Raw genomic sequence first — 26,430 nt, 5'->3', positions numbered from 1 at the left:
CCTTATGTAATTATACATTTCAATAACATCAATTATCTGGACCTGAGATGAGCCAATTTTCCCATTGTTTACACACAGTCAAGAAACTCTGAGATCACTCCTTCAAAACACAGAATCTAAAACTGATGATTTGTTTATATACCTCAGCTAAAGGCACATCAGGAATCTGCCCTAAAGCCTTTGCCTTTCAGTCTCCCTGCCCAAGACTCAAGACAAGACCGTGTGTCCTAAACTGCACGTTCCCACCTGCTCCAACACACACAATTAGAACCAACTAAAATAAAGGAACAAGGTAAAACTAGAAAGATCCCATTTCAAAGGTTTATTGCATGATCTATGTCTTGGATAAAATAATTACTTTCGCGCTTGCTGTGCTGCAAAAACTATTTTCTGCCTCTATCGTCAATAAAAATCAAACTCCAAACAGCAAACAAAGGTCAGTAAGTTGAAACAGGTTAACAACTGGTGAACATTCACACTCACTTCTGCCAACATGAAAAGAATAGTTATGCTATTTACACCAGTTGTGTCAGATGTGGTAAGCAGAAAACCAGTTATGACTGTAGTAGCCAATGTAGGATTTCTGGAATAGAAACTGTTAGCAGGAACATACCAAAATTAGGTTTTGGTGCCTGGCAATAAACATACAACCCTACCACAGAATGTCCTTAGCATAAACTTGGAGGCATATCTCAGAAGTTTGATTAAAGGCTGCTTCTTAAGGATGGGAATCTACCTTTATTACACAGGACAGACTGCTGTCAATACTGCCTTAGTTCTCTGAACTCCAGTCCCATTTCCCTTGCAGTCTGCTTTTGCTCTGCTGCTACACTCAAGCTGAATTATAAATAGTTTCGAAGTCAAACTTACAATTACATTACTATATTAGGAAATAGACCAACATTCCAGATATTAATACTTTTCTTTCCCATCAAGTATTATTTCCCTTCAGAAGCTGCTCCTCAGGATTGCAGTGGGGTGTCTTGAGGAATAAGTTAATATTCGCCATCAATAAAGGTATATCAACACAGCTCTTCCTGTTCACCATACAGATTGCTTTGAAGAGTAACAAAGCTACCTCAGGCGCAGCTGTCCAAGTGTTTCCTTGAAAGGGAATAAAATGAGTAAGTAGCAAAGGTCCCTCAACTTCCAATATAGGAGGTTACACCATTGCTTTTCCATGCTCTTATCAGTGAGATGGCTTACACAAAAATTTGGCCTCCACAATAAAACGTGGAACTGGCAGCTCTCTAGTCTCACTGTTTAACCTGGGATATACTTCTGCATCATCACTGAATTATCAGCTGAATACATAAGGTGAATGCAAAACAGGACGAGTGGTTATAAAATTAAGTCACAACTAAAGCAGTGGAAGCAGCGTTGTTCATACTATTTAAAACTAGACTGCACACAACCATTACTACTAAATCACAGAACCCTGGTCGGAAGGAAGACAAGAAAAGAAAGTATTTCTCTCTCATTTCCCTGATGTTATGATTGCTTAAATCAATATTATCCCAGTATCCCCCAAGCTGAGTCAAAAAGGTTCATGCAATTACTTTACATAACCAACTTCAAATTAAATTACATAAAAGGTCATTTTTCCCATAACAGTCTCATTTGCATTTTGTCCTAGAAACGTGTTTCCTACTATCAATTACAGTGAAAAAAACAAAACAAACAAGCCCTGGTTATGTGCCCCAGTTGGTTATTTAATACTTGAAGAGTGACTGTTTTCTGGTTGGAAAGAATAAAAATTAAAAGCATAATGGGCAAGATAAAAAGTGCAATGCATAATTCAGATCAACACCAATGTAGGCAATGTTTATAACATTCCTAGGTTCTGTTTCAGCTGAGGTTTTTCCTGATGAATTTTGAAGTTAACCATTACAAATGGCACATATACAAAGTAGGCTGAGGCAGAAAACACAGTTGAATGTTATTAAGGGGTTTAATTTCTTGTGAAGTCAAGCACAGCTTTGTTCCATCCAAACAGGCATGGTAAAAGATGGGCATAAGCAATCTCAAACCATTCAGAGTAATGAAGAAGTCTGTCTCAGAGAACACATGGCCACTTCTAAGATGGATGCTACAACATACAGAAAGGAAGCCTCTACTATTTTGAATTATAAAGGAAATAGTGGCAGACCAAGAAATGGGGTTTTTTGCCTCACCTGCCAGAAAGAAGAAAGTAAACTGTTCAATCAACTTGTATAATCCAGTAGCTTCTTAAGGTTAAAACGAATATTAGACTCTAATGCAGAGAAAATAAAGGGAATTTAGCAGCAAGCATCTTCCATCTTCTAACAGTGACAGAGGAAGTTGCGTTCCCCCCTCCAACAGCAGAAGCCTCCAGACAAACTTAAAAGTCATATCTGCAGTCCCAATTCACCTTAAAAAGCACTTTCACTCAGGATCATGGAATTGGTTGAAAGTTGAAGGGAGCTTGAAAGGTCCTTAGTTTATTCAGTGTGTCCCCTTTCCCCACCAAGCAATCTCAATATCAAATTCAGAATAGATTGCTTAGAGGTTTGTGCAGTGAGACCTTTAAAATGTCCAGTTTATGACCCCTGATTCTTGCTGTGCTGCTGTGCAACTCGTTGAAGAGCCTGGCTTCATAACCTTGGGAACCCCCTCGAGGTCCTAGAAGGCTGTCCTTAGGTCCACTCTAAGCTTTCCTGCTTCCAGGCAAAACAAGACTGGTTCTCCCAGCTTCCCCCTACAGGTCATCTTTTCCAATCCCAGCAGCACCTTTGTGGCTCTTCATTAGACTTACTCACATTTATTTCCATCTTTCTTACATGCATGAGGCTTAAAACTGGACACAGTATTCCAGAGATGGTTAGTAAGTGTTAAGCAGAGTAATCATTTCGTCCAACCCACATAATTATGATAAACACAACATATCTAAAAGTCTCCACCTCATACACAGTCTCTAGAGAAGAGAAGTGTTTCCTCTTTATTCCTTTCTGTATTAGAAATATAAAGGATTGTCCATCAGAATTTCTGTTCTTCCTTTTCATCCAAATGATGTAAACATGCTAGAAGAAGGAAAGCAAATGATTCCTTTTCCTTTTTTTTCCTCACATATTTTGGGTGACTTCTGTGACAATCTCTTGGAAAATGCCCTACCTTTCACTGGCACAGGATGTGTCTCCCAAAGAGAGTGACTGATTTCAGACATCCTTTAATAACCAGGAAAAGTGGAACATCAAGAAAAAGAAAATCTCAATCCTTAAAAAGAAAACTAGGAAAATATAAAGTGGGAAACACATTGAACCGCAATAACTAATCATATGAACAGGGTACACTAACCTAAAGATCCTTTAATTTGTCTTTTGTCCAAGACTCCTCTTGGATCTTTGTGAAAATAGAGATACACCTTCTGTACCTATAAAATAGGGATAATACACAGGAAATTTCCTTCTCATCATGCAGACTAGAAAGTACAGGGACTTCCCAGGTTGTTTGGAAGCTGTAGAAGAACAGCGCATCTGACTCCTGCATGCCTAGCAGACATTTTTATTCTGTAAGCAAAGTGCTTGGAGGCCACTCCGTGAGAGGTGTCCCAGTGCCACCTGACCTGATCAGAGTTTCTGCACCCACCCTCAGACCCACACACCTCCCAAAACATGCATGGGTGCTCTGAGCAACAACCCACCCACCCCAGATCACCTACTGCCTGCCAGCATTCCAGCCAGCCATCCTGGACACATGGACATGGACAGAAAAGGGCATGACTATTGCCATGAATTTTCCTGGTTTGCCGAGCGTTCATATTAAAGGAGAAATGTGCAGTTTCTCACGCTGGTGAATTGTAAATACAGGACCATGTTTTGTAAATATTGGCAATGTTATGAACTCTTTCTCCAAGAGAAGGGGAGGTTGAATGACAGCCTCCTAGACCAATGTAGTGTGGAGGTAGGAATGCCTTCCTCCAATCCACAGGCCTCATAGAAAAAGTATAAAAGTAGGTTTTTGTAAATAAACCGGGTCTTCTGCCCGGCATGCTCTGATGCACCCAGATCTGTGTCCCCAGTCTGTTTTCTGGCTAGGCCTCCACGGTGATAACCCTTTAATATGAACGCTCAGCAAACCAAAAAAATTCATAACAACACATGACAGCAGCTGCTTTCCCACACTAATGAAACTCTGCACAAGGTTACTTTCAGCACAGCTATTATGTTAAAATAACTTGCAATAAATAAACTTCCTCTGGTAGCGAATATTTACTTAAAGAAGGGAAGAAAGAGTTAAATCATGAAAATTGCTAAACATGCCCATTCTACATGTAATTTGAAGAGAGCATCGCATAGGTTAATGGAAAAGTACCCAAGATAAATCTAATAATTCATTTTTTCTTAACTTAGAATAAAGATCTTCTAACAAATGATTATAATCGAACTCAAAAATGAGACTGTAAAACAAAGCATCTCTTATTTTACTCTTAAGACTCAATATTTATACTTGAAGAATGCACATACAAAATGGGCCAGTACTTCATGCAGCCACCAGAGAGAACACAGCTGAGATTCATTACTTATCATCAGTGTAGATCACTACAACTGTAGTGTCAATTGTGCAGGTCACAAAAGAAACACATGGGGTTGTTGAGCATTAATAGTACACATATCTCTATTAAAAGGTTTCTATTTTTTAAGTTTTCCAAATTTAGAACACTTCTCGTATGAATTCCTACTGTTAACAACAGCATGTATTTTTACGTATTTCCAGATCTATGTTGGCCATACATTGCTCTAATTTTGCAGATTGTCACAGCTCTTTTTTTACAGCTATTCATCTTCTATTAGCAATAGTAAGATATATGAAGCTACTTAATTTTCAAATCCTCCTAGCAAAGTTTACCCTGGATATTTATATCAAAAAGTTAGTTTAAGTGATTAAAAACGTTACACTTAAGTTAATTTTTGCCTTTGCTTCTCTTACTGAGATTCTAGCTGTCATCTGCCCATCCTTGCTTGCCTTCAACAGTTCCCATTTGAGTCCTTGGATTTGTAGAAATATTTTTCAACAAGTACTTAAAAAACTATCCTCAAATTCAAGTAATCAATTTTTTTTAACATGAAAGCTTCGATCCAGTGCAAACTACATGATTAAAAGGGCTCTCAGTTTCTTTTATGAGCTTTTAATCACTATTCACAAGTAACTATTCTTGAAGTACAATGCCATAATCTGTTTCATTATTTATAATTAAGAAGGCTAATGTGCACTTGTGTTTGATATGTGGAAGGAGATGAGCAAGACTTTTCATACAGCAAGAACAAAGTCTAGGTATTTCACATGTGCCAATCATTAGTTTCTATTATGAAGCGTCACAATATCTATTCTTGCGTCCTCTGGTGTCCAGAGAAAAAGCATATCCTTACAAATCTGTTAACACAATACTGCTATTTGCCTTATATTTTTATTATTCCCAGTTATGTGCCAGGTGAGGCTGCCTTCTCACAATATGGTATGGTGACTCTAGCATGTTGCCTCCTTGCCTTTTTTCCTCCCTTCCCCTCTCCCCATTCCCAGTCTGCCGCTCACTTTGCACATCTACTGAAGTTCACCGGATTCCTTCACAAGCTAAGTCAACCCAGGAACTTACAAAAAAACTGCCCCAACACAAGCAGCAGCAGTAAAAAAATGAAGGTATCATGGCAGTTTAGAGATCTGGATCTACTCAGGAAAATGACTGAAGAGTCCCAAAAACATCAGCAAGACAAGGCATGAGATTCTGTATTCAGGTGTCGGGGAAGGGAGAGAGACCAGCTACAGCAGCACCAAGCCTTCAAGGGCAGATGATCAGAGTACCTTGGAACCTCTGCTGGATGAAAGCCAGAGGAGTTACCCAAAGATTAGCTAAGCACCCCCTAGCAAAAACAACAAAGGAACTTTTCAGCTTGAAGCATCACAAGCCCACTGCCACTCAAGGTGGCTAACACCTGCTCCTGTGGTCTCAGGCAGGAGCCAGGAACAAGCAGGATGCATTAATCCCATATGTAGAACTGTATCACACACAGAGTTGTCAATTACATCACAATATCAAGTAGCTCCGGTGCAAAGAATAGTCATCCACACACTCACACACTGAGTCCTGAGGTAAGAAAAATCTGTTCTGCTCCTTAATGAGACTAGAATTTGGCAAGATGCCAGTCATGTCCAGTGACTGCCAATCTGGCAGTGCTGCCTCCAAAGTGGGATGAGGATTCTGCCACATTGGATTAATGATGAATGGGGGAAAAGGAATCTCCACGGGATTCATAAAGGACCCATGAATGATGAACTATAAATACTGTCTTTTTTTTAATAAGAAAGATGTTCTGCCTGATGAATGCCAGCTGAGGTGGGAGATCTGTATGGGAGAACCGAGTCTCTGACCACACAGGTCAAGAAAGCATCTACAGCAGATTGGCTAAGAGAAGAGAACCTCTTAAAACCTGGTCCTTGTGAAAGGAAATCAATTTATTTGTTTCCTTATATTTTTCAAGTAACCATTGGTAAACATTTTTGAAATGTTTGAGTAGTTTGAGATGTTGTAAAGAAATAATTGCATTTGTGTTTATCTTAACCTAGTGTATGAGTTAAGAGCTTCAAAACAATGCCCATTACTGTGTGTAATGAGTATGAAGACCAGGGTACCAACATACTCTGATAAAATGCCAGATCCTCCAGACAAGGCTAGAGTGAAAATAAAGGGTGCCAAAAGGCAATTCTAAAGGTGCTACAATAATTTACTGAAGAAGTAACAGTGCTGAGTAAAAAGAAATCTTACCTGACTATAGTTAACAGTAGAGTGAAGCATGATCAGATAGCAGAATTGAACTGATGTTTATTTTACATATTTCATACCACCTATAAATGTTTTTTCTTGACTTTGGGTGCATTTAATTTGCTGTTTTATCACTAGAAGTATGTATTTTGTCTTCTTGAAAATAAAAAAAAATAACTATTTCAACTTTATGCATTATTTAAAAACTCTAATTGTGTGTATGCACAGATATATTTGAAGAAAAAGCAAAGACTGGGGAGCATATCAGTCTAAAAACATAAAGGAGCAATAATCAAAACAACACTGTTCAAGAAAAGAAACATTTCCAAATGGAACAAACCTTTAAAACCCTCAGGATAGACTTCAGGGAGGAATTTAGTACTGATGTCTCCTTGAACGAAGCGTGGATGGACGATCACTTCTCGCAGTAAAGAAATATTGTGAGCCACACCTGAAAACAAAAAAAAACCCAAATCAATACAAAATCAGGTAATATTAATCACAAATTACATTAGGAAAGGACTTAAAAAATATGAACTCCTATCTTTCTGGAATAAATATTTGTTCACAGCTTAGATATCATAGTACTGATGTAATCAGTGCAGATTTACCAGTTTTGTTTCACTCGTGCCTCAAAACCCTTTTAAACACTGAGTTTAACTATTATATAAACAATCGAAATTTTCACCTCATTAAGCCCAGTTCAAACACTAGTTGAGTTAGGGACAGCAAGTGCAACCAAGAGACTTTTGGTTCAGTTCTAGAAGATGTAGGACCAGAGCCATCTCCTTTGAAATGACAAATTAGTCATGACAGTAAATATTAGCTCAATTCCACTGAACCCTGAATGGAAGATATGCACCATGTTACACCTCAATCACAGTAATGAAATACAGTAAAAACTTTTACCACTTGAAATACCATTTTACAACATTTTTATCATTTGTAACACATAAACTCCTGTATAACTTACAAAACAAAGAAATGTATTGCTTCCCCCACATGTATTTATCCAACCTTGCCTGGACAATTCTTTTATTGAATACTCTGATTCCCCTTTAGCACCACTCTGTGACTCTTGTTAGGCATATAGCCCACAGAAAAGATTTTAATTTTAAAATTAAATTTTATTTAATTATATAATTATTTAATTAAAATACTTAGTTTTAGAATTACTTATCACAGAAGCTTTAGAGACACCCTCATCCTTTACTTTCTTTGAATATTATGCAACTTTCTATTTTCTGCATTTCTTCATCTTTCTCATTCCCCTTCTCGGCCTGTCTCCTTCCATCTCCTAATGATTTTATTTTTTATTTAATAACTTCTGTGTAACTAAGTTAGTGACTTACTGCTAATGCTAAACTGCACTTCGCCAGAAGTCCTTGCAGCTTCGCACTGAATATGATGGTCACTAAAAGTCCTTTTGTTGAAATAGCAAATACAAAGAAGTCCTTACAGGAGGTGGGAGAGGAAAGATGGTGTAAAAAATCCTTGAGAAAAAACTCTCTAGAGCATTTAAATTATCTTCTTCTTAGTGCAAACAATTTTCAAAAAGAAGGTACTCTTTCTTTTGAGATAGTATACAGGTGATTTATGGAAAGTTTAAGATAACAGGTCAGAAAACCACCATCTTTATCTCCATTCTCTTCTCAATTTTAGAGAGATCACACAAATTCTGATGAGCCAGAAGAGTTCCATCTTAATATGACTACATACAATAACACTGGCTCATAAATAATATTTCTTAAGAAAAGTTGGAATAGACATGCAGTTCAGGAGCATGACAGGTGTTGATTTATTCTAGGTATGGATAAATGAGGAGCTCCTATAGGAAAGAGATTATCTAACCTCAACTGTGCACATTCTCAACCCTCTGGAAATACAAAGTAATCACATTCTTTTGTCACTGTCAGAGGAACAGGTAACTCCAAGTCACATTGCATTTGCCATATCACATTAACTTTGGCTTTAGCTGCATATGTTAAGTATAAAATACTGAACACATCACAAAACAGTTTATGGCAAAAATTTGTCTGTTTATCCATATCTTTTCCAAAGCAAAAAATTCTGTACTTCACGTATGTTTACTCACAAGTTATTATCATTGTGATATGATCAGGATTAGAGACGACATGACTCAATTATTTGCACTTTTTTTCTAATAGCTCCAGTTTAAAATAATTCATTGCAAACTCAGGTATTCCAGCTGTAAATTAGGTTATTTGGATTTTTTTCCATGTTGAGATCTCACCAAAGCAAAGACACTAGCATTACAGAGCATGCAAATTGCTGAGGCTACAGGAGATTCTTTTACACTCCTTTTTCTTTTGTGTTTTTCCAGTTTAGAAGCATGAACAACATTCTCCTTATTTTATATGCAGGCCAGTTCAAACACTTTCAAAGCTTTCTTCCCCTACTAGTCTGCTGCTGGTGTGAATTTTCAAGCTCTCTGTGTGGCCATCACTGAAATCACTTTAAACGCACTGAGTCAGACTCAGCCTCATTGAATCATGAAGTCACAGCTTCAGACTCAATCAAGAGCCATTAAATAGCAAATGACACAAGCAGAGCAATGATGACATGACAGAAATTTATCCATTTGATTAAAAGAAGATCCTTGCTGTTTGCAACCTAAATAATTATTCACAGACCCTGATTTCATAAACACCGAATGAAAGGCACACTGCATCTCCACTAAACAAAATAATTAAAAATCTTATGCTAAATGAACATAACTTGGAAACAAATAATGTCTGTCTTTAACTGCTACAAATTCCCCCAAAATTTCTCATCCGAATAGTAAATTGAAATATCCCAGAGACCTCATCTATTACAGCATCAAGAAAAGGAGGAGTTCTTCAGTGCTGCCCAACTTTGAATCCAGGATTTAAACAGGCTACAATGTGTAACCAGATCATCTCATATTTTTCTTTTCTAAACTGCTATAAGATCCCTGGTGAGGTGATGGCTGATGACAGATGACAGAGCTTGGTGTCTCAACTGACTGCCCCAAAGATCTAAAATCAAAAAAATACTGTGAGTATTCTTATGTATTTCTGCCACATGTGCATCTGAAAAAATGAGGCTTCAGCAATGTTTTAAACTCCAAAATTCCTTTAGTAAGTTCAATAGAGCAGACAAGCCTAGGTGTTTGGGAAGCAATATAAAAAATGCATTTTACATACATGAATTAAAAATGTAATAAACAAGTTCCCATTAAAGTATCATGAAAGGCTATCTTTATCAGTCCCTGTGATCATTATGTGAGCAACAACTGCATGGTTGATCTGCTTCTCAAGACTGAGTTGATACTTTTAGTGATGTACCAAATCATATGGCTTTAAAAAAAACTACCAGTGTAATCCTTCAGAAGTCTAGAAGTTTTAGATTTGCAATTTAGTGTGACCTCTGTCAAAGTTCATAAGGTCTCCATCTGTGTGTGAGTAACTACTAGGCTACAGAAATATGGACCCCTAGAGCAGCTTGCTCCTGGCTACCTGCTGCTTCCAAAACACTGGCCAGACATCAGCCTCACACTCTCACAGGATCAAACAGAGGCTAACAGGCAGTGCTTATTTCATGCAAAGTTAGACACTAAACTGAAGTATATTGTATTTATGTTGCAGCGGTTTTTCAGAGAATTTTTCTTTTTCTTGAACAGATCTGCAGACTGCCAGGAACAAAATCACATTTGTTAGCCTGACAAGCCATGACATTTTCAACAAACAAGCAAAATCCTAAACTATATCAATTTATTTCTCCTCCAGAAAACAAAATTTCACTTCAGCATCACGATTTTTACATTGTTAAGGCTGATGCAGAACTGTAGTTACAGTTATATTCTTCTTTCCTCTGAGTCAAAATACAATCAAATATAATAATCGCCATTCTTTGTACCTCTATTTTTTCATTTTACGTGGCTGTAGTTTTCATACAGCATTACATCAGCAAAAGCTCAGTTTAAGATATGCTTCTTGATTTCAATTTTTACACACTATTTTCCAGAATATCCTTGTAAAAGAAAGCAGAGTAGCATTTAAATTATGGAGAGCTAATAAAATTTTTAAAAACTACATATTCCTATGCTTTATATAGATCACATATTCCTGAGGTTCAATTAATTTTCTAGTTAAATTGTCATTATTGCCTAATGAATACAGGAACACACTAAAAATCACACTGCTCACCAGAGCTTATTAGCAACCCCCTGTTTGAAGAAGCACTCATTAAAAAAAAATTAAATTATAATCAGAAGAAATTATTCCCCATACTGCCTGTCTCTATCTTGCTTCCTTCCCTTCTTCATTCTCTGCCTTAAAAACTCTGCCAAGTACACCAGACCTTTCATTAACTTGCATACTGTAGCCTAACTCCTATCCCGTCCTCACAAGCAAACCCAAAGACAACAATAAAATGCATTTTACAGAAAACAGTTTAATAACAGGTTTGTGAAGAGGCTATCACACCACATTTTTACTCACTAAAAATCAGAACTTAGAATGCCAAAGCACAAAATCATAGGCAATGTTTTCACTATAAATATTTACTGACACTAAACATATTCAGTGTTGATTAGCCTTTTTACAGTATTAAGCTTCTGTCATCTTGATGCCTGCAAACACAAATCTGCATTTATCCATGTAAACTTAATTGGAGTCCTACATGCCCCTCTGTAGATAAGCACTTGAATAGACTTGCTGATAATTTCAAATGGTGCTAAGTGGAACAGAAAGAACTTTATCTGCACACTTACTGACTGCAAAACCAACATGTGGAGTACAGGACTAGAGGTTTCTCTTTCAACAAGCCAGCAAAGCTAAACTATCACTCAACAATTTAAATGCTTAATACGAATAAACGTGATGAAGCTGAGGAGGTATCTCAGTTATTTCTCCAAGCAAAATATAAAAAATATTAACTAAGCTCTTCACCAAGCACCAAGCACAAAACACTGATTATGCTAATGTTCACTTAAAACAAGAACATTATCGGATTTGCAGACAATGGAAACACGACTTTCAACACATGAACTTCTCAAGTCTGCGATTATTACCCAGCAAGCCTCCATGTTTGTAATTCCAAAAGTTTTCATATTATTCCCTAAAACCCTCAACATCCAACTGTCTTTCAAAGCTTGTATTTTGCTACAACTCGCTTCAGAGCTGGCTATCTGCACACAAAATCCCATCCCAAAAGCAAGAAAAAAAGGGCTTTTAGCTTTTAATTCTAATACACAAACATCCATATAAAATTCTCACAAAAAAAAATTCTCACAAAAAATGGGATCAGTACACCACTGACCCTAAGAGCTAAGTATGTACTCCAATCAAAAACAACAATTCTTTCAGATACAAAAGTCTGGAGCTCACTGAACTCACACCAGGATAAAGGGGGAAAGAAAATGAGGTAAAAGGAGATAATATATGGTAATATCATACTGTAAAATCATATGTTCAAACTCTAAATTTTGTAACTGCATGTGGTTCTGAACTTCTTAGAACTTAGAGAACCTTTATCTATGGTGTTAGCAAACTATATGAATGCTTGAATCAGTAGAATTGGAAGCAAAGGCTAAGCAAGCTTTGTCAAGGAAAATGAAAGAAAATAAATGGCCATTCAACCATCATCCTCTCCTCAGATATCCTTTTACCCTAAAGATGGGGAATACAACACTAGGACAACTTCATATCTAGAGAAATAATAGCACTTGGTTCTCAATGCCTTCTCAACTGGACACATTTCTTGTTTTTCACTACCCCAGTTCTTTCTCCTTAATAAAAGGGAGAGAAAAAAATCAATCAAACAAAAAACTTAACTGGCAAAAAAAAAAAGGTATCTTATTTTAATTTCCCCTTCTGCACCAGTAACAGTGCCTTCCTCTTTTACCTGATAAGTCTGTACTTCAATTGCCCTTCATTCTTTCTTCTCCACAGGACATTGGTAATTTGTAACCCTTCCTAAAGTACAGCCCACAACATTTCACTGAGACACTGGCATTCCTACACCCTCCCTTGTGACTGGCTTAAAAAAAGGAGAGTACAAGAGCAGAATAGGAGCTCCAAGCTGGTACTACTAAGCATTCTGAAATGGTCCCTTCTAGTGATTTTGAACTAAGTTTTTTCCATTCCTTCTCCAGTTTTGCTTTCTACATCAACACACTTGGGAATCCGCAAGTGAGAATAAAAATACTCTTGCAGAACTACCAGTATGCAAAAGTTGTATGACTTGTTGAAGCATTTTTTAAAAGTACAACCAAAAAAACAAAAGCTCATTTCTTTTAAGAACAGACACTATACACTGTCTTTGTGTGTAAGAAGCCTGTTTCCCTGCAAAGGTTGTTTTGTTCACAATATCAGGGAGATACAGGACAGTCTACTAAAACTTACATGTATACTGCCATTGAGAAATATCTTCTAAGTTAAAACTAAATAACTCAATAATTTATGATGTTTAGATCTAAATTAAAGCTTACTTTATTTAACTGTGAAAAGCTTTGTACCTGAAATTAATTTATTTCAATATACGATTAAATACTAAAACTGGAGTTGGATGTTTTTCCTTGTGGTCTAGGATGATCCTGCTTGAGCAGAGAGGTTGGACCACATGATCCACTGTGATCCCTTCCAATCTTACTCATTCTGTGATTCTTGGAAAGCCAAGGCCTTCTCACAACACTAAGTACAGCTCTCCTTTTTCCCCTAAATTAGCATGTTTACAGTTGCAAAAGCTCAAGACATCAGTTTCTGCTGCCACTATTCTGGCAAGTCTCCACTCAGAGAGTTAACTTCTGCATTTTTCTTCCCCTCAAACATTCACCATATTTTTTTAATACTTTTCAGTTTTCTGTATGCTCTTTCACCTCATACTGGAAGATTCCCCCAACCGCAGCTGGTGGCTCCCTTATTTCCTGCTCATTTCTACTGCTCCTTACTCTCTTCCTCAGAGGCTCCTTTTTCCACTCTTCTTCCTCCTAAATGGTTTAATACATTCCTCTCTCCACGGAGCAAGCAGGATCTCAACAGAGAAGGGTTGACTTTATACAAAGACTTAAACTTCATGTTATTGCTTTACTTTTGAATACTCAGGGAAGATAAAAAGCAGAGGTCAAAGGAAAGATTACAGGAATCCACACTTAAGGATATGAGCTATCTGTCCAATCAGACCTCTAGTGAATTGATAATGTATTCTACTTGCTGCATAAATATAACCATTTCTTTTATTTAAATATATAAAAATAACTTTCATACACAAACTTTCCAGAACTCCATACTGGGATTTATATATGTCTTCAAATGAACAGATTGTCCAGCACCAGAAATGACAAAAACATATTAAAACTTAAGAAAAACTGAGAAGGAAAGCACACCAACACCATGTTTACACACACAGGAGATACAATGAAAGGCATTATTTCAATACCCCATTTCTGTTGTTCAAATTAAATCCCTCCAGAATAAACAAAAACAAAGAGTTTCTGAAAAAAGTACCATAAGAGACAGAGATGAATCACTAACAACAGTGCATACTCAAAAGAAATAAATCACGCCTCATCCCAATGAGCAACGGTGCCTCTCTGCTTGACTGGAATCTTGAGCTTTTCAATATTCATAAATTCTCCAGAAACCACTGCACAAAACAAGAAGTGTCTTTTCTTGAGACAAATCTGGGTTGGACCCTTAACATTAACCACCCCTAACTATACTGCAGGACTCAGATAAAAATGTTACCTGATCAGCCCATTTGTCATTCCAAAGTCTCAGCTGAGATTTTGAATTCAGATCAGTTCTCAGTGGACGAGTCAGTTCCTGTCAGAATAATTTAGACTGTAAAGAACCTCAAGAGATCATTTAATCTAATCCACAACTCAAAGAAACACTATCCTAGACTTTCATCTGCTCCCATTCAAAGCAACGAAGATGTTACACAGGAAAAAAGATGGAGATTATGTTCTCATGATCAGATTGACTCTATCTTGACTCAATCTGGAATTAGTCATACTCTTAGCATCTACCAATGAACAGATCATAGCATTTCCTTTTTCACTGTGTATAGTTGTCATCAGCCCAAAGTGTAATAAAATATTAACACAGCAGGCATTTTCAGAGCACAGCATTGTTGCAAATACTTCAATTTGCTTTAGTCAACATTTTTAATGAAGATAGTGCTATTATAGGCACTATATGATGCAGCCTTGGTTGATTAAGGTATTACTCAAATTTTGTTTAGGCCTACTTTCTTTGCAAGTATTGGACTATTTTTAAAATTTAATTATTTTAATTTCCCTCATGATCTTGTCAAGCAGATTTAACTGAGAAGGACAGCTACACCATGAATTCAAGGCCAGGTAGTATCCAGCCAAAGAAAACAAGTCAATAAAGGCTTGTCTGGGGACTTGTTCCCTGCAAATGGAATGGAGCTAAAAAGGAATGGGGTAACTTGTGAATATCCCAAAGCCACAACAGCAGAAACTGAATGTCTTCTCACACAGCCAATAGACAAGGAGCAGCAGAGTAAGACCTTGCCCTTCACACTGCCAACATGCCTCAACCCAGCCTAGATGAGTCACCTCCTGAAGGGTCACTGTGCTGCTTCGGTCCTGGCGTCTCTGCCGGGACTGCCATGAATGACATTGTACAGTGGCATTTGCTCCAAGAAGACATTTGTCTTCTAGGAACTGGATAAAAACCACTGATTTCATGCAGGTCAGCGAGCAACTATCAAAACAGTAGTGACTAAAATTCCTTACCAAGTTTTGTCTGCTTTGAACTGGTGACACAGAAGTGATGAGGAAGACTCCATCCTCCATTAGCAGTCCCTAAGCTACATATTAGATGGTCCTTGACCTGTTACCCAGTCACCCTACATCCCATTCCCATCCTAGGTGAGTGAACAAGCACCTTTGTTTACAGAAATTGCAAACATTGGGATTTTAAATCTAAAATTCTCACAGAGCACATCATCACTACAGCTGACACTGACTTCAGCTGGCATTGCTTATCTAAAATGCTTTGTAACTCAGAAGAGATACTTCATTACTTGCAGGGAAAAACACAGTCTCTAGAACACCATGCAAACATAAATGCTGCTTCCCAGGAAATCAGAGGGACAAGGGGTTGAGAAATAGTGATCTGGAGCATACTATTCAGGAAGACTGGTAATCTCTAAATAGTTATGTACAAGTTCACTATTCAAACATAAAACCAAGTAACTTCAAAACTAGGTAAAAAATTGTTCTCTATCTTTTACTACTAACAAAAACTCAAGTCAGAAAAGACTTCATGTGAGGCACATTAAGATCAAGGTAGTTTAATATTTTCTTACATAGAAACCCAACATTGTAAAGTAAACAATATACACCATGATTTTAGGGGGCAAAAACAAAACCAACAAAAACCCAAACAAACAAAAAAACAAACAAACCACCGACCAAAAAAGGAATTCTGCACATGTCAATGGAGTTTAGAACATTACAGACTGGGCAGTTTCTACTAAGTACCCTACCAAGAGTCATTCACACTAGGCAAGAGAAGAGATACTTTAATATCCACAAATGTTCCATTTTAAATAAACACTGAGAAGAAACTACGAGCTGTGTAAAACTACACAAAAATCCTGGTGGTTTTCAAATGGAAACCACTGGCCACTGAACTAAATGTGTTCTGAAATTCATCTACTTTTGAAACCTGTAGTACATTAAATTTTGTAGTTTGAAGTACTTTAGGAAAAAAAAATCCCCCTGTAGTTCACTAATTACCTCTTTAAATGTTTTTAATTAACTAAAAGCTTTCTCAGATAGAAATACTACAGAAATATTAGATATGATGGATACATGCATTATTTTAATTTTAATTAAATTTAAAAATTTAATTTTAATTTTAATAAAAGACCGTAAAAACCTCAAGAATACAAATTAATACTTTTCAGGTGTAAAGTGTCATGTCCTTCACAAGTATTCATAATATGTGGAACTGTTATTAGGTACATCTGTGTAAAACACCTAAGCACAAACTATCACTTTCAATACCATGTTATAGCACACAATAAAAGACAATGCTCCACACACATTTGCAATAGTCTCATAAACAAAATACTTTTAGCATCACTTGCTATCAATCCAAGAGTGTGAATCCAGAGCCTGTCTCCATTAAGAACAACACCAACAAATCCCACCTCACATCAGTCTAACTAAAGCAGTATAAATTTCTCTCTCATATAAATTTACTCAGCTGTTATACGGCAGGGGTTTACATCAGCACATTGTACTGCTACAGTCTAATGGCTCAAGTTGCACTAATATAAATCTATGTTTGAGTTAGCAGTTCATTTACAATGGCTAATCCTACCATGTATCTAACTACACTGTGGTAGAGGAATGTTCATTTTCCCCTAGACAGATAAATCTTTCAAGTTTGCCAGGGCAACTGTACCATTCAGCAGCCCAGCATTAAAGCCAAATCAAGTCTTACAGAAACTTCACAGAATTTTTTACCTCCCTTATCCTGAGTTGTCCTTCCTATTTTCCATAACACACAGAGGAAGATCTAGATTTCTCCCACACAAAACATGACTTCTCTCACCAAAACTTTTTAAAAGAGTGGAAGTGGTCAGGGCTGTTTTACCCCTGCTGCCTGGAAAGCCTGGAAGGATGGCTGCATCTCCTATGCAATCAGTACGCAAGAGCTGAAACACATGCTGGTCAACAGCCTACATCTGTCTCTGCCCAAAACCTAAACAATGACCTTGAAAATAAGAGAATATATATATACACACAATCAACTACTGCATTGTTATAATATTTAATTGCAATCAATGTATTAAACTCCTAAAAATGGCAATTACTTTACATTTCTTACAGTGCAGCAGCCTTTTTTTCCCCCTCTACAACATCATAAATCAATTACATGCCACCATTCAGTGAGAAATATGTGTTTTAAGAAGGTTAAATATTTATCCTATAATATTCAAGAGAAAAATGGAGAAAAAAAGTCTCTTTAGAGTTGATGTATCTTCTCAGCTTAATTAACACAAGGTTCTCCTGTTTTAATTTGCACTTAAGAAGTGGGAACTTTACTCAATTTGCTAATTACTACATTTTCAAGCTGTTTTCTTGAAATAGATGACAGCCTATCACACTAGGAATCCAAATTTCTCTAGTTACCTCGGATTACGTAGTTGTCCAAAGCCTCTTCCATTCTTTTCAGTGCTTCAGCTCTATTAGAGCCATAAGTAATCAGCTAAAGAAAAAAAAAAGATATTTACATTACCTAGAAATTAGATGTTTATCTCAAGAATTTGAATAGCATTTAAAAATTAAATAGGTCTGCAGAACTTCTGCAGTCATAAAACCATTTCTTGACCATTTCTGCATTTGTGCTACAAAGGCTCCCTGAAACATTAAGAAAAAGCTAAGATCACTGAACTTTAATTCAACGAAAGAAGACCGGTCACTTTTCCTTCATAAAACTTAAAGCATCTAAACAAGCTCTCAGAAAATCAGATGAGAGGTTCAATATTCATGCTGACTCCCCAGATTCCTAATGCCCAACAAACTCCTAAGATACCATTTTCTTGAGGTCTGAACTCTACCATGTCATATTTTAATTTTACCAATATATTCCTGATGAATAAGAGACACAAAGAGAGACAATCAAGCATTTCTGTCAATGGTTTTTTTGGAAGCCAGAATTATTGGCATTTACATCCAGGCTAGGCTATATTTAAAAAGATAGATTGGCAGCAACTAAGTCAGACAATAAAGGCTGGTGTTTAAATCAGAATCTTCTTAATAATTACAAACTGCAAGACAAATAATTACAGTGTCAAAAGGTGAAATAATTTTATTTACGAGTGACACTAGATTTCCTCTACTCCACATCTTCCTTCACTTCTTTTATATTCCTTTGAGGGATGTTATGCCTGGCACCTTTAAAATACTGATTTACCAATCCTTTAATATGCTTTCTCTCATTTAAAAGACGTATGCACCAAATCAGTACTTCATACCTTTAAAATATTGAGAAATAATAATCAACTCACTTTTGAGATCATGGGATCATAATAAATGCTAATGTCACTTCCTTGTTGTATACCACTGTCAACACGTACCTTCAAAAATAAGTAAAAATAGTTATATATTACTGGAAAAAAAAATTCTACATAGGAATCAAACCTACCCATCAGCCTTAAACCATAACCCCCACAAAACTTATCAAATGCATTCTTCCCTCTGGAAAGTCTAGGATAATTATTCATTTTCAGAGAATCTGGGAGGAGGGAAGGGAAGCCTTTTTCTTCACCAGCAAAAACATTTGCAAATTAGTCTCTTCTTTATGAGAAACTTGACTGTAATCTTGAGTTCATAGTCAAAATTCTCTTTTTTTCTCTAGAATGCATAGTAAACACAGTAAATCTAAGAATTTCAGCTGTTACACTTGCTTTAACTCTAAACACATTCAATTCTAATTTAATCCCTGTAATAAAATACAGTTGTAATTATTTTTCTGACTGACACCTGGCATGAGGGATGACCCTTATAATCACACCCTTTCTGCATCTATATGTAATCACATCCCTCATGTTCTGCTACAGCCCTTCCAAGGGCTTCAGTAGGAATAGAAGTAGGGAGCATTCAGCAGGAACTTTGGAGCTCTGCTTATCAGCTCCATAGGAATACTGAGCCTATGGTTTTCATGTATGTAACACTTTCCTTCTCTGTCTCACCCTCTCAACTGTTAAACACTTTTTTTTTTTCTGTTGCTGCTCTTCCCCCGAGGCTTTAATGTTTACACAGCTTTTTCCATGGCTTTGCTTTGTAAGGACACAGCCCCAATTAAAGCTCTGATTCTGCAATATTCATGGAAAAAAATAACACGAGTTCAAAAATTTCTTTTGAAGAGGCTGATTGCTGTTAACCAGCCAACAAGTTAGTTTGTATATTGCTGATTCTTGTTTTCATCTCTCAGTTTGATTTCATCACTGTAACAATGAGGTTAGCCATACAAAACTTTTCAAATGAGCAATTTCTGGGGAATAAATATTTATTAAATTGCCATGTTTGAGCACTGGAATCCGAAATATTTTTTTAAACTAATCAAAATAACTCGAGTGATAAATGCATTCTGGGGATCATAAGGATGGAGGGCTCTAATCAAAGCTGTTGAAACAGCAGGGCTCTGATATACTGCATTGTAAAGGGGGTGGGAAAGAGGGTCCTGGAATCTCACTTAAATCTTCACCTGTGGGAAGGAACCTTTGTAATAAACAGCAGCTCATCTGTCTGCAGCAAGGCAGAAAAAGGTCAACACAACGGCTGTTAGGCCTTTAATATTTTAATTTAGGCAATTATCAAGGGACCACATGTAGAACCTCTTGTCTAGAGAATCCACATGAGGGCATGATGATGACTTTATTATCCAAATGACATAAAAAGATACCCTAGCAGGTGTATTCACTTTCTTCAGTAAGAAAAATTGTCTGACTAGTTTTTAGGACATTTTATTTATTTCAAGAAGAAATTCACTTATTCATATTTTTGTATTCATTTATTTATATTTACATATTATTTTGTCTATTCACAAGTAAAGGCAGTATTGCTTCTGTACCACTTTAATAGTATCTTATCTGAATGTGCTTTATCTGTGCTTAACTGGGCTCCCCACTACTCGCATCAGGTACATTTAACATTAGCTACTGATGAGAAGGTAGTTCAGACATGTCATGATTACAGAAAAAACATGCAGGGTATTTCTCAGCTTCCTTTCTTCCAGCTGCTAAACCACCCTTTCTCACAGAATGACTGCCTATGTATAAAGTCAATGCACATGTTCTCACATTTAAATCAGAACTATTTAATTTACCTACTCAGTTCCAGATAAATCCCCTGCCCATGATATTTTTTTTGTAATACTCAATAAATACATAGATAAGACAAGGTATGACATACACATTCCACACATACTTGAACTGTACTGTGACTTTTGTCTCTGAAGCAGTATCTATAAAGTGACTTCACAAAACTGTTCAGGGGTGCTTTACATATGTACAGGTAAGTACTGACACATGTATGTCATCTTTCAACAAAGAAAAAACATACAAAAGATGCATTCAGACCCACAATAAGTAGGTTAGTCAGACCCTAAAGTTAACTAAGACTCCTGAGGCTACCAGCTATACACTCTGCCTGGCTCTATGTTTCTATTCATGTACAACACATGTACATGACCCCTGCAAAATTCACATTTTTCCCTAACTATAATATCTTGAAAAGGCTACAGTGAATATAAACTACTTAAACTACTGCATAACTGCCTTTTAAAAAAATCTGAGTCCTCTATAGAAGTTAATTTTCATAAAATAAATTCAAGATGACTGAAAAAATGACAGCAAAAAAGAAATACATTTATACTATCTTCAATTCTCCCTGCAGTGCTTACATCTTCAGAGCCTGGTAACAGTAGGTGATTTTATAAACTATATGGTGTGACAGAACTTAATGAATATTGGATGAACAAGGAACCCTAATTCAACAGATACTCACTATAATGTGCTAAACTTGATAAATAGTGGCAACATGTATTAGACCTCTAGCATTTACTTCTGTTTAACATATTTCCTTTCTTTTACTCACTATTTAAGATATTTAGGAAAAGCTAGAGTTAAAGGTCCTGCTGCAGCCTAGAGCTCATTCATATTACAGCCCTAACACTTTATTGCTGTTGTACTATCCTCCTGTGTTATTACATTAGGACAACAGCAAAATGAATGAAAAATTTTGGGGGGGGTGGGGAAGCACAATCTGTGTCTTAGTTCTGCAGTGAACTCTCAATGTATCAAATTCCACTTAGGAACCCAAATAGATTCCAGTATTTCTCAATTCTTCGCTATATCTGAGTCTAAGACTTTTCTTTTCCTTGTAAGTCATTAAAATACCAGACTGCTGCTCACACTGACAGAGAGCAATGCTGGAGCTCTGCAGATATAGCAGAACATGTTGTGAAGGAGCACCAAACATCAAAGCTCACTATCACACATAAGGGGCTGGTTCATAGTCACCAGTCTTAAGCTTCGTTACCAAAGACAAAAAAAAATTGGTACTTATGAGCACCATGTTCTAAGGAAATTACAAACTATCTGACACAAAAGCAGTCACCATATTCTTCCCTATGGCTAGGTAAAATCTCTCACACAGCTATGCTCACCAGTTCCACCAGCATGAGCAGCTGACATCCAGGCAAGGTAGACAATCAGAGCGAACTTGAGACACAGAAGAAATGAATTGCAATACATTTGGTAATACACATAAGCTGAACTTGCTGTGACACACTACAAGTCTCTGCTAATTTTTCTCAAGCCAAATTGTTGACAATTCTAAAACAAAAATGCAGAAAACAAACACCACAGCACAATGGGCCTGTAACACTGTACCTTTTTAGCCATATTAATTTTGTTCTTAGCAGCATGACATTCTCACAAGAGAAATTAGTTTCATGGTAGCACAAATATATGTATTAAGACACCAAATCATGCGTCTACATAAAAATAGTTTTTCTATTTTTTAATATGACAGTGGAAGCAAACAGGAAGAGAAAGCCTAGAGACTCCATATGAGCTCCTCAAACCATTGCTCTGAAGCCTCCAGTGTAATTAAAATCTCTTTCTTTGGTACCATGATGGACTACGTGAAGCAATCAGGCATCTCCCACCCTTCATTTTCAATTCACCTCTCCCCCTAAGCACAACTCCCAGCCCATCCTGTCTACCTGACAAGTGACAGCCCAATCTGATTAAATGCTTGCAAGGGAGGGGACTCATGGGCCTCCATGACAGGCCAAAAGTGATCACCATGGAGATACATAATTACAGCTGTCAACGCGTCTACTGTCCTGCTGGCATCAATTTGATTGCTCCCAGCAATAATGATAGACAAAGCTTAGTGTGCACTCTCCTACACCCAATCACTTTATCTATTCCGTGGTCCATTTAGCTGACATGCAACATTCACACAAGCAAATAACAGCAGTAAGCAGAACATTTAAGGCATTTTAATTGTTTTTTCTTTGTATGGATGGCTCACAAGCGCAAATGTTATTACATAAAACTCCTGCTGCAGCATTAATTGAAGAAAGATTTGGTGGGACAAAGACTGTAGGGGGTATAGTTTGTCCATTATCACTTGTACTTTCAACAGGTCTCACGTTTGGAAAATTGCAAATTGCAAAAACTTGCAAGGGCAAAATGTTTGACATCGTGTTAGCTATTACAACATGGTGAAAACTTCTAACAACCACTGGAGTATTCATTATAAATTCTTATTAAATACACTCTTTGTTTCATTAAAAAGAAGTTTAGATACATCCAGTGATACCTTTTCCCCCTCATCTCCTCTTTAAGAGCACATAATGCCTTTTAGATCTTCACAATTTTTTTCTGCTTTCAGGCTTTGAACACAGCATGAAGCCTTAAAGACCAGAAAGGGTCAGGTCCCTTTGGAAAGTACACGGGCAAAAACAATTTAAAAAGCGAAATAAATCATATATCCAATAACAACTCCACATTTAAGATCCCTCCTGTAATCTCTCAGTATTTTCCGTGCAAGCAATCAGACTGAATAATTGTATTCACAGATGGTACAGTTGCATCATTGCACTGACACAGTGTCATTCATGTTTATGTGCATTTACAATTTAAGACTACCTTGATTTTACAGAAAGGCAGTGTATGTGCTCTTTAAATCAAGCAGAACACACTGTTTGTTAAACATCTATTCTGTATAGTTAGGCTGCATCCTGAAATACGTAATAACCACTTTAGGAAACTCTTCTTTAAAGTCTACAAAGCTAAACCAAAAGCACTGGCGGTTTCTCACCAGTGTCCCCAGTTCTCTGTGCTTAAAGAGCTGACTCAACAGTTTACTGTCATTTCTAATGACCACAAGTACATTTACTAAAGCTGTGTTTGAAAAACTTAAGCTGAAAGTTATAGAACAAACTATTTCAACATGTACTGGTTTCTAGTTATACCCAATCCGAACGTTTTTGACCCAGTTTGGAACTGTTCACTTTTAAGCAGTTTTTCAGGCTGCACAAATTGGTACTGCCATGTCCCATCCCCACTCTGGCAAACAGCTGGAAAAAAGTCTACAAAGCTGCTGAGTATTTATAGTCTTTATGTGAGACACTCAGAACCTACGAAAACCAGAACAGAGTTACTTACACTTGGCACATGCAATGGTTCCTGATACTGAGACAGTTTACCAATGGATGGCAGGCCAAAAGATTTGTAGGGGTCCTGGAAAAAAAATTCAACATGAGAAAGCATTAAGCTTTTACAGATGTGGAGCAGATAATGTTTAAAATCCTTAAGTATAAAAGAAACTGCTACTGGAATGACTCTCTTTTCTTGCCTAGAATTACTTGTGTCGAAGAACATTTCTTCATCCATCTGCTCCTGCAACTCCAAATAAAGAAATGGAAGTATTTAAATTCTCTTGCGTCAGTTAAAAAAAAAAGTATTCTGCACCCAGTTACAATATACCAAAATAAAACACACAAACATGCCATTTTCATTAGATACACTTGGAAGAAGATAGAAAAGTATTCAGGAGGCCAGGCTTGAAAGGACAGTGTAAGTAAAAATTTTCAGAGATAAAAAGGGCAGTTAGAATTTCAATTATCTTAAGAAGTCAAACTGAACTTTATGCCACTGGAAACCTCCTACATTAATGTAGATAATGCAACACCAACACAAACTTAATAGGAAAACAAATAAATATATGGCCTACAGAATAACCCAATTCATGGCAAGTAGTTGGATCCACTACTTTAAAATGTGAGGGGATTTAAGCCGAACAAAATAAAAAGCCCAAGTATCAGTTACTCCAGCATAAAGCCTACTAAAACTCAGAATAGCTTCCATGCCAGTCACAGGGCAAATATTTATTCTTTATCAAAACAGTCTGTACAATTTGGATTCAGTAGACCAATTTGGAGGTTATGTGCATGTCATGAAGGGGAAAGAAAACCCACAACATCGAATAAGATGGTCTAGGTAACAAAATTCCCAATAGTTAAGCAAGGGAAAAAATGTCTCAAGGTGCTGAATTACTTTTGAAATGCAGAGTTACTTAAAATGTTCCTGAAACTAAATGAAGGAAGACAGGCATTATTTTCCAGTCCCCATCCCTGAAAATGTTCAAGGCCAGACTGCATGGACTCTGAGCAACCTGGTCCAGCAGAAGTTGTCCCTGCCCATGGCAGGAGGATTGGGACTAGATTATCATCAAGGTCCTCTCCAACCCAAACCACTTTGTCATTCAATGACTTCTTTTTTTTTTTTAACTTAACAAATTTTCATTTTCATGTATTGAAAGTGACAACAAAAAGACATTATGTCAAAATGTCTTGAAGGTGCTTGAAAATGGGGTTTAAATATTCGTAAGCTTCTCTGAGGTGAGACAGACAGTCATACCATAATTATAGTTACTGTTTTGGAATGTGCTTCGAATGCTTATTCTATATACTATTGTTTCAGAAGATGTGTAACTTGGCTTTTCAACAACTTCTTCAAAAGTTTTATTAAAACAACAAAAATTCTGTAAGACAATAAATTTCATCTGTCTTTTTAAGTGAAGAAGTTTCAACTACACATTTCAGAAACCTGGAAAGAGTAGTGAACTCAGGTAGATAACTCCAGCATCATTAACTGTGAACTGAACATGCAGGCTTATTTCTATGATATTTGCTTACCTCTCTGTTTCACCATCTTTACTGTCACTTTTCAGGAAAAAGCTATGTTGAAACATACACCATATTTTTAATTAAAAAATAAGAACTCGACAGTTCTACAAAACCTCATTAACCATTCATGTTACATGCTCTAAAAGCATGACTTTCATATGATATTCCTTGATTTCACCTTGGCATCTATCCACACCTGGGTATTATTACGCCACAATTCAACCACCCACCCCCTCCTCCCCACTACCACTCATTTACCTCAGCATAAACTCGACATTCAACCGCCCAGCCGTTGATGGGAATATCAGCCTGTTTGTGCCTGAGAGGGTAACCCTTAGCAACACGGATCATTTCTTGGACTAAGTCCAGGCCGGTAATGCATTCTGTGACGGGATGTTCAACCTGCAAGGTCAAGAACTGTCAGTCAGTAGGTAACAAAACAAACAAACCAACAAATGCACCTCTCTGTAAACAAACAGATAAACAAGAAATTCGACCAGCCAAAGAACAGAGAAAGAATGTTCCTATTTTGATCTTCTTCTGCAAAAAAAGAATCTACTTAAACTCCAGCAACTGCTGTCTTTGCATGGAAAACACAAAACAATAATTAGCAGATTACAATAACTCGGAGCAGCATGCAAAAGGAAAACTAGAGAGGTGACCTGGGAAGATTTGTAGGGTGTTTTTGTTTGGTTTTTTTTCACTTATTTTACAAATTCAAATGCATCTGGTGGCAACGAGTTAATTTTTCTTTGTCTGGAAGCTTTTCCCATTCAATATTGTTTTGAAGAGACTCACACTGTAGCCATAACTATCTTTTAACTGAAAATCTCGAAGTAGCTGATAATCAACCCATTCTGCTACACTTAACACGGCACATACAGGAGCCGCTACCAATTTTCCACAGAACCGGCGTAG

At 36.9% G+C, this 26,430-nt stretch overlaps 1 protein-coding gene across 1 annotated transcript in view; it reads right to left on the bottom strand.

Moving 5' to 3' along the window:
• The window catches only part of PCCA (propionyl-CoA carboxylase subunit alpha), a 275,454-nt gene that overhangs the window by 132,196 nt on the left and 116,828 nt on the right, over positions 1-26,430 (bottom strand). Inside the window, exons 13-17 of the mRNA XM_063392367.1 lie at positions 25,771-25,914; positions 23,990-24,064; positions 18,815-18,883; positions 17,937-18,012; positions 7,116-7,226 (exon numbers count right to left, since the gene is read on the bottom strand). Of these exons, the coding sequence (XP_063248437.1) occupies positions 7,116-7,226; positions 17,937-18,012; positions 18,815-18,883; positions 23,990-24,064; positions 25,771-25,914 (475 nt within the window). The remainder of the gene's footprint in view (positions 1-7,115; positions 7,227-17,936; positions 18,013-18,814; positions 18,884-23,989; positions 24,065-25,770; positions 25,915-26,430) is intronic.

This window comes from Prinia subflava, chromosome 3, assembly GCF_021018805.1.
Source record: "Prinia subflava isolate CZ2003 ecotype Zambia chromosome 3, Cam_Psub_1.2, whole genome shotgun sequence".
Classification (NCBI taxonomy): domain Eukaryota; kingdom Metazoa; phylum Chordata; class Aves; order Passeriformes; family Cisticolidae; genus Prinia; species Prinia subflava.
The sequence above is the reverse complement of the archived record's forward strand: the minus strand, read 5'-3'. Positions and strand labels throughout refer to the sequence as shown.